This window comes from Sorex fumeus, unplaced genomic scaffold (genome assembly GCF_029834395.1).
Source record: "Sorex fumeus unplaced genomic scaffold, SorFum_2.1 ptg000226l, whole genome shotgun sequence".
In the NCBI taxonomy this organism is placed as follows: Eukaryota; Metazoa; Chordata; class Mammalia; order Eulipotyphla; family Soricidae; genus Sorex; species Sorex fumeus.
The window spans coordinates 1816178-1824237 of NW_026606283.1; the positions used below are offsets into that span (position 1 = coordinate 1816178).

The following is an 8060-nucleotide window of genomic DNA, read 5'->3' on the forward strand; positions in this document are numbered from 1 at the left end:
CCCTGGCAGCAAGTTCTGGCTTGTCAGCCTCCCTCGCTCTTCCGTGAAAGAAATGGCACAAAGTGAAGCCCCTCGGCTGGAATCTGCGTTTATTCCCTTCCGGGGCCCCCGGGAGGGGCCGCCGCTCGCTCCGGGCCGGGCGTGGGCTCTGAGGTATCGGGTGGGCGCGTGGCGAGGAGGCCCCTCCGGTCACCAGCTCGTCTCCTCCCAGCCGAGCTCCCCCTCCTCGCCCCAGCCTTCGGCCTCTCCCTGCGGCGACAGAGAACACGGGTGACGGCCGGCCGGTCCCACCCAGGCACAGCGGGACTCCCTGGCCCCGGGCGCGCCCCTGACTGACCTCGGGCATCTCGGCGGCGGCGAACTTGGCGGAGAACGGGGGTCGCGGCGGGGGCGGCTCGGCGAGCAGCAGCCCCACGGCCGAGGGCGTGATCTCGGGGACCATGTCTGCGAACCAGTCCTGCTCGGCCGGGGGCGGCGGCCTCACCTGGATGGTGAACTCCTCCCCCAGCCCCAGCCGGGGCGGCCGCGGGCGCCCCTCGTGCGCTGGCCTCTGGCCCGTCTCGGGGGGCCTGGGTGGCCGCGGCTCCGGCTCTGCGGCGGGTGGGGGGCTGGGGCCCGCGCTCTGCTCCCCTGAGTCTCGGCCAGCGGCCGCATGATCCCGGGGCTCCTTGGCGTCCGGGCTGGGCACCGCCGGGGGCAGCGGCGACACCGGGTCACTCTTGTCCGGCTCCTCGGGCTCACCCCAGTCCGGCCAGTCCTCGGGCGTCCGAGCAGTGCTGGCGGGGACACCGTCTTCGTCTCCGGAGTCGTTTCTCACGCCTGCGACTCCATTCATGGGGAACGGCGGTGGCTCAGAGAACGGGTCACCTGCAGGAGGGGCAAGAGTCAGCCTCGGAAATAGCCACGGCCCCCAAGTGGCCAGTGGACACCGGGAACTTGGACGCACACACCAAGCGCCTGGCACAGAGCAACACACGGGGCTGGCCTGGGACACGCACCGTGTCCCCAAACCACAGCCCCGTCTGCACTCGAGGGGTGATCCTGGGAGGTCTGGGGGGCACCGGAAGCCCCCCAGGGTCTTCGGGATGGAGCTTCGGGAAGGGGGTTGGGGGGACGGGCATGCAGGTGCCAGGGGCTGCCGAGAAGCAGGAAGAGCCTTAAGAGCATTTGAGGCTCCGGCGGGGCGGGGAGGGCGTTGGCCTTGAGTGGCCGACCCAGGTTCGATCCCCGGCATCCCACAGGGTCCCCCGAGCACCGCCAGGAGTCAGCCCTGAGCATCACCGGGTGTGACCCAAAAAGCACACACACAAAAAGAGCATTTGGGGCTCAGAGGCCTGAAGCAGACGTGCACACGGTTCCGTGGTGTTTCCAGTGGGCCCGGAGCCACTTCAGGAAACGTCCCTGGCGGCCGGACTCTGTCGTGGGCACTGGCCAAAGTCCAGCGTCGGCCTAGCCCGTGGCACCCCAGGGCCACTCCCTGCCCCCACCACCCCGGGGACCGGGCCTGGGGCGTCGCCTGCCTACCTCGCGGGGACGGGTCGCGGGCTCTGCTGAAACTGGGCGCGCTGCGCTTGAAGATCTTCCTCCGCTGCCCGCCCACCACCACCTCGGGCCCCAGCAGGGACACCAGCACGGCCAGGCTGTGCAGTGTCGCCGTCACGATGGCCGCGCTGCTGTCACGCAGCCCCAGCAGCACCTGCGGGGAGCGGCCGTCGTGAGGGGCTTCGGGGCACGCGCCCGCCCGGCGTCCAGTGCTGGCCTCTGGGCGCCCCGACACGCCCGCCCCGCCCCGCCGGGAGCACTCGCCTGCGGCAGGATGACGCCGCGCAGCTGCTCGGGGGAGAAGTGGCCCACGTAGGCGTCCAGGTGGCCGAGCAGCACCAGGCGCACGTGCTCCTCGTGGACCTGGAAGAGCTGCAGCAGCACCGGGATGACCCGCGCCCGGAACAGCGGCGGCGACAGCAGGCAGGGCACCTCCCCGGGGCCGCCGGCTGCAGGGAGGGCCGGAGTCACCAGGGAACTGCACCCGGGCCGGAAGTGGCCGCGACGCAGCCCCAAGATGCAGTGCCCGACACCCCGGGAAGATGCTCGCAAGGGCTTGGCAGGCTGGAGCCAGTGACGTGGGGTGAGAGTCACAGGGTGGGCCCCGACGCATGTACCCACCACGGGGCCGGGCCTCACCTTTCTTGGGGCCCAGCAGGTGCGGGAGGAAGCTCTTCACGGCCACGGGCTCCGCAAACACCAGCGGGTTGAGCAGCAGCGGCACCAGGCGGGCGGCGATGAGCTCCTCCGACAGGCAGCTGACCCTGTCCAGCAGGAACCTGCGGGGCGCCCGGGTCAGGGGAACCTGCCTGCCCGCCCCTCCCCGAGTCTGACCAGATGCCCTGTGACCCCCCTGGTGTTCCCACCTCCCATCCCTGACCCCGTCCCCAGGGACCTGCTGCGCCGCCGGGTGGCGCATCGGGGCCCCCACGCAGACGCCGCCTCCGCCCAGGCCCCGTCCCGGGGTGACCCACCCCCAGGCGTGAGGCCGCGCGTCTGGCGCCGACTTACTTGAAGAACTCGGTTTTCTCCTCTTCGCTTTTCAACGTCAGGCTCTTCAAGAAGTTCACGACTTCCAGGAAGTCGTTCCTGAGGGCGGCAGGACAGACGGACGCGGGAGCGAGATGAGAGGCCGGGAGGACGCAGACCCGCCCGGTGGCTTCCACCACCTCTCCCGAACCCGGGGCTGCCGGGCAGAGGGTGGCGGGGCCGCTCCCGGGCTGGGCCGCGCCAGGAGACGGCAGGGCCACTGCGCGGGCCTGAGCCAGGACCCCCGGGGCCCTCTCAGCCCGCATGGCCCCAACAAGAAAGCCACAAGGGCTACTCCTCGCCCAGTGCTCTCTCTCCCTGCATGGACCCCAACAATAAAACCATGAGGGCTACTCCTCACCCAGTGCTCCTTCAGGCTGCACGGCCTCCAACAATGAAAGCATAAAGGCTACTCCTCACCCAGTGCTCCATCCCACACGGACCCCAACAATAAAGCCACGAGGGCTACTCCTCACCCAGTGCTCCCTCACCCTGTACGGCCCTAACAATAAAACCACGAGGGCTACTCCTCGCCCAGTGCTCCCTTCACCCCGCATGGTTGTCAACGATACGGCCGTGGGGACTATTCCTCCCAGGTGCCCTCCGGGGTGGCCACCCCGTGTCCTGCTGAAGGACGGAGCTCCCCGTGGCCCACCGCTGCGGCCCTCCGCGGGGTCCCCGCCTCACCTGAAGAAGTCGTGGGCCAGCAGCGTGCGGAGTGGCGGGCGGGCGTGCGGGAGCGGGTGCAGGAGGGCGGCGTGCAGGGGGGGCTGCAGGCTGCCCAGCGCCTCGGCTGCAACCGAGAGCCACCCGTGAGGCCCGGGGGCGCGGGCCGCGACCCCCACCCCGAGTCCCTGTGGCCCCGCGGGGCGCCCCGCTCACCCTGCTCACGCAGCAAACTGGCCACCAACACCCCGAACGAGTAGGCGTCGCGGGCGTGGCCGTGCGCCTCGGGCAGCGTGCTGAAGTCGGGCGCCTGCGAGCACGGGGGCGAGGGGGGGTGAGCCACGGGCGCCCCCCGACCGACTCCCTCTGCTCCGGATGAGGGGACCCCCCGAGAGGCGGGCGCGGTCTCAGAGCAGCGGCAGCGTGCCTCACTTTCCCCCCGATGGCATCGCGGCACGTGGACACACCGATTCACTCAGCGTCGGGTCTACAGCGGCCGCTCCCTCGGGAGAGCCGGCCCCCGGCCCTTTGTTCCTCCCTGTTCTGGGGACGAGGGGTGAGGGGCGCCTGCTTCCCTGCAGTCCACCCCTCCCCGCCCCGCCGTCCCTAGACACCGGGCAGTCCCGGGCAGCGGCCAGCTCACCGTCTCCTCAGGAGGGATGGACGCCGGGTCCCGCAGCGGCTGGATGCTCTTGAGAAACTGGGGGTCACAGTGGGCGCGGTCACAGGGCAACGCCCCCCCCGCCTGGAACGGCACCCCAGGGCCCACCTGTGCCCACCCCAGCCGGGGACGGTGTGGGGACCCGGGACCTGGCGTTTCCGGGTTAGCCAAGGGGGGCGGGGGACGGGTCCCCGATCCCCGAGGGGCAGAGGGGCAGGGGCCCGGGCAGGGTGGGGCGGGCTCACCTCCGGGGTGGCCTGCGGGATGCCGCAGACGGTGTCCATGCCCCCCAGTTTCCAGTGACCCTCCTCGCTCACGAACACCGAGGCCAGGCAGACGTTGTTGTGCGTCAGCCGCCCCTGGGGGGACACGGGCCGGGGGGGGGGGGGAGAGGGTGAGCCGCGGGGCTTGGGGGCACCCCACCTGGGCCACAAAGACCAGGATCACCAATGGGTCCCCCCAAACTCCCGGGGTCCCCACTACCCAGGGTCCCACCATATGGGAGACCCTGGCTGGGGTCCAACGACTCAGGCCCTCCACAAGCCCTCAACCAACCGGGGTCCCCCCCGACACCAGCCGGGGACCCTCCCTACCCCGGCTGGGTCACCCCCACACCGGCGGAACCCCTACACCCCTACTAGACCCTAGACCAGCCGGGGACCCCCCTCTACACCAGCCGGGTCCCCTCCAAACCCCGGGCCCCCCCAGCCCGGCGCCCCCCGCGGCCGCTCGCTCACCCGGTCGTGCAGGAAGATGAGCGCCTGCAGGACGTCGTAGATGCCGGCGCAGACCTCGGCGGGGGCCAGCGAGTCCAGCGCGCTCTGCAGGGGCCGCACGCGCTCGGTGAGCAGCCGGACCCCGTCAGCCTCCACCGTGCAGGACAGGAAGCGCAGCAGGTTGGGGTGCCGCAGCGTCTTCAGCTGCTGCAGACACGGGGGGCGGGGGGTGAGCGGATCCCCTCCCCCCACGGACGGACGGACGGACGGATGAATGGATGGACACACACACACACACACACTCTTAGCTGCTGCAGACACGGGGGGCGGGGGGTGAGCGGATCCCCTCCCCCCATGGATGGACGGACGGACACACACACACACACACACACACACACACACACACTCTTAGCTGCTGCAGACACGGGGGGGGCGGGGGGTGAGCGGATCCCCTCCCCCCACGGACGGACGGACGGACACACACACACACACACACACACAGCTGTTGCAGACAGACAGACAGACGGATGGATGGACGGATGGATGGACAGACAGACAGACAGACACACACACACATGTAGCTGTTGCAGACAAGGTGGAGGGCGGTGGGTGAGCGGGACCTCCTCTCCCCATGGGCAGACAGACGGACGGACGGACGGACGGACAGACAGACACACACGCAGCTGTTGCAGACAAGGTGGAGGGTGGTGGGTGAGCGGGACCTCCTCCCCCCATGGGCAGGCAGGCAGACGGATAGACGATAGACGGAAGGGGACACACACACACACACACACACACACACACACACACACACACACACACTGCAGCTACAGACACGAGGGCAGGGGTAGGCCAGGGGAGTTGGACCCCCAACACGGGCACACCCCTGCTCCCACGGGGACAGGTGCCCCGAGAGCCTGGGGGCGACGGAGTCGCGGTCTCACCCCGAACCCCAGCCCCTGGACCCCGGGACTGCCGCGCCTCCGGGAGGGCCCTTCAGTGGCCACCTGTGGCCGGCCTGGACTCCTCCCAGGGTCCTGGGGGGCTCGGCCACCGCCAGGACAGTCCCACGGGCGCCAGGCGCCCCGGGAAGCGGCCAGGCCTGGGGGCAGTCGGCACCAGGACCCCGGACACGGTGACCCCGCGGCCAGGGCAGGCTCGGCCCCCCCACCCGGGCCCTCCGCCAGGCCCTGCAGGGGTACCTGGGCCGCCTGGTGCACGCGCTCCTCCTTGCCGCGGCGGGTACCGGAACACGGAGGCGGCGCGTCCATCCTGCAGCCGCGCGGGGGACACGGCCAGGCCGCCGGGCAGCGTCTCGGGGGGTCCCGCCAGCGCGTGGCTCCGGAGCGCGCTGCTCTCCGCGCCCATCCCGGGACCGGCGCGGGCTCAGGGGGACCCCGGACCTGGGGGGGACGAGGGTTCAGGGGGACCCCGGGACCTGGGGAGGGGCGAGGGCTCAGGGGGACCCCGGGACCTGGGGGGGACGAGGGTTCAGGGGGGACCCCGGGACCTGGGGGGGACGAGGGCTCAGGGGGACCCCGGGACCTGGGGGGGACGAGGGTTCAGGGGGACCCCGGGATCTGGGGGGGGACGAGGGTTCAGGGGGGACCCCGGGACCTGGGGAGGGGCGAGAGCTCAGGGGGACCCCGGGACCTGGGGGGGGACGAGGGCTCAGGGGGACCCCGGGACCTGGGGGGGACGAGGGTTCAGGGGGGATCCCGGGACCTGGGGGGGACGAGGGTTCGGGGGGATCCCGGGACCTGGGGTGGACGAGGGCTCAGGGGGGACCCCGGGACCTGGGGGGGACGAGGGCTCAGGGGGGACCCCGGGACCTGGGGTGGACGAGGGCTCAGGGGGGACCCCGGGACCTGGGGTGGACGAGGGCTCTGGGGGGACCCCGGGACCTGGGGGGGGACGAGGGCTCAGGGGGACCCCAGGACCTGGGGGGGACGAGGGCTCAGGGGGACCCCTGGACCTGGGGAGAGGCGAGGGCTCAGGGGGACCCCAGGACCTGTGGGGGACGAGGGCTCAGGGGGACCCCTGGACCTGGGGAGGGGCGAGGGCTCAGGGGGACCCTGGGACCTGGGGGGGATGAGGGCTCAGGGGGGACCCAGGGACCTGGGGAGGGGTGCGGGCTCAGGGGGACCCCGGGACCTGGGGGGGGGGGAACGAGGGCTCAGGGGGACCCCGGGACCTGGGGGGGGTCGAGGGTTCTGGGGGGACCCCGGGACCTAGGGGGGCACAGGCTCAGGGGGGACCCTGGGACCTGGTGAGGGGCGAGGGCTCAGGGGGGACCCCGGAACCTGGGGAGGGGCGAGGGCTCAGGGGGACCCCACGACCTGGGGGGGACGAGGGCTCAGGGGGACCCCGGGACCTGGGGGGGACGAGGGTTCTGGGGGGACCCCGGGACCTTGGGAGGGGCGAGGGCTCAGGGGGGACCCTGGGACCTGGGGGGGACGAGGGTTCAGGGGGACCCCGGGACCTGGGGGAGGACGAGGGCTCAGGGGGGACCCCGGGACCAGCGGGAGAGAGGGTTAAGGGGGGAACCCGGGGACCTGGGGGGTCGCAGGCTCAGGGGCGACCCTGGGATCTGGTGAGGGGCGCGGGCTCAGGAAGGGACCCCGGGACTTGGGTGGGGCGTGGGTTCAGGGGGGACCACGGGACTTGGGGGCGCGGGTTCGAGGGGGGACCATCCCGGGACCCGGGGGGCGCGGACTCGGGGGAGCGCGGCCTCGGGGGCGCGGGCGCAGGGCGGGGCAGCCCCGGGCGTGCCGGGGGTCCCGGGGAGGCGGCGCCCCCCGACCGTTTCTCCGGGCGGGGGGCCAACCGACGGGCTCGGACCCCGGAGGGCGGCGAGCGGCCGGACCGTCCAGTGCCCGCCCGGCCGCAGCTCCGTCCCGGGGCGCCCCGCCCCGCGCCCACCTGTGGCTCCGGCCCGGGGGTCCCGGGGTCCCGGGGGTCCGGGAACACGCGCGGGGCCCCCGCCCGGGGTCCCGGACCAGCCTCGGCCCGACTCCCCGCCCGGCCCCGCCCGGCCCCGCTGACCTGCGGGGCTCGGCCCGGCTGCGGCCCCGGCCGGCGCCGCCCCCCGCGGCCGCTACAGCCGCGCGCTCCGGGGGTCGCGGGTCCCCGACACCATCGAGACGCGCCCGGAACCGGCGCGAACGTCCGCCTGCACCGCCGTCGGCGCCACCACCGAGACGGGCGCGCCGGAACCGCGCTAGAGCGGCCGCCCGGGGCGTCGCGGGCGCGGCCATCTTGGGTGTGGGCAGCGCGGCCGGCCCGTGGCCCCCTCGGCCGGCCCCTGGACCCCGGCACGGCGGCAGAGACCCCCCTCTCTCTCCTGCCCGAGGCCAACGCGCGGGCCGCCCGGTGGAAAGTCGTTCTGACCCGTTCGGGCTTTCCAGCAGGCGGCGGCAACGGGACTTCCGCCCGAGTCCAAGATG

General features: G+C 73.2%; 1 protein-coding gene across 1 annotated transcript; it reads right to left on the reverse strand.

Moving 5' to 3' along the window:
- Positions 1-72: 72 nt before the first annotated feature.
- Positions 73-7801, reverse strand: SCYL3 (SCY1 like pseudokinase 3). The gene is given in 14 exon segments (XM_056108564.1): positions 73-249; positions 338-867; positions 1525-1696; positions 1807-1991; positions 2182-2321; positions 2554-2631; positions 3259-3364; positions 3454-3547; positions 3881-3937; positions 4144-4257; positions 4636-4821; positions 5817-5855; positions 5857-6017; positions 7660-7801. Coding segments are annotated over 13 exon segments (1887 nt in total). The 5' UTR covers positions 5983-6017; positions 7660-7801; the 3' UTR covers positions 73-189.
- Positions 7802-8060: the final 259 nt, after the last annotated feature.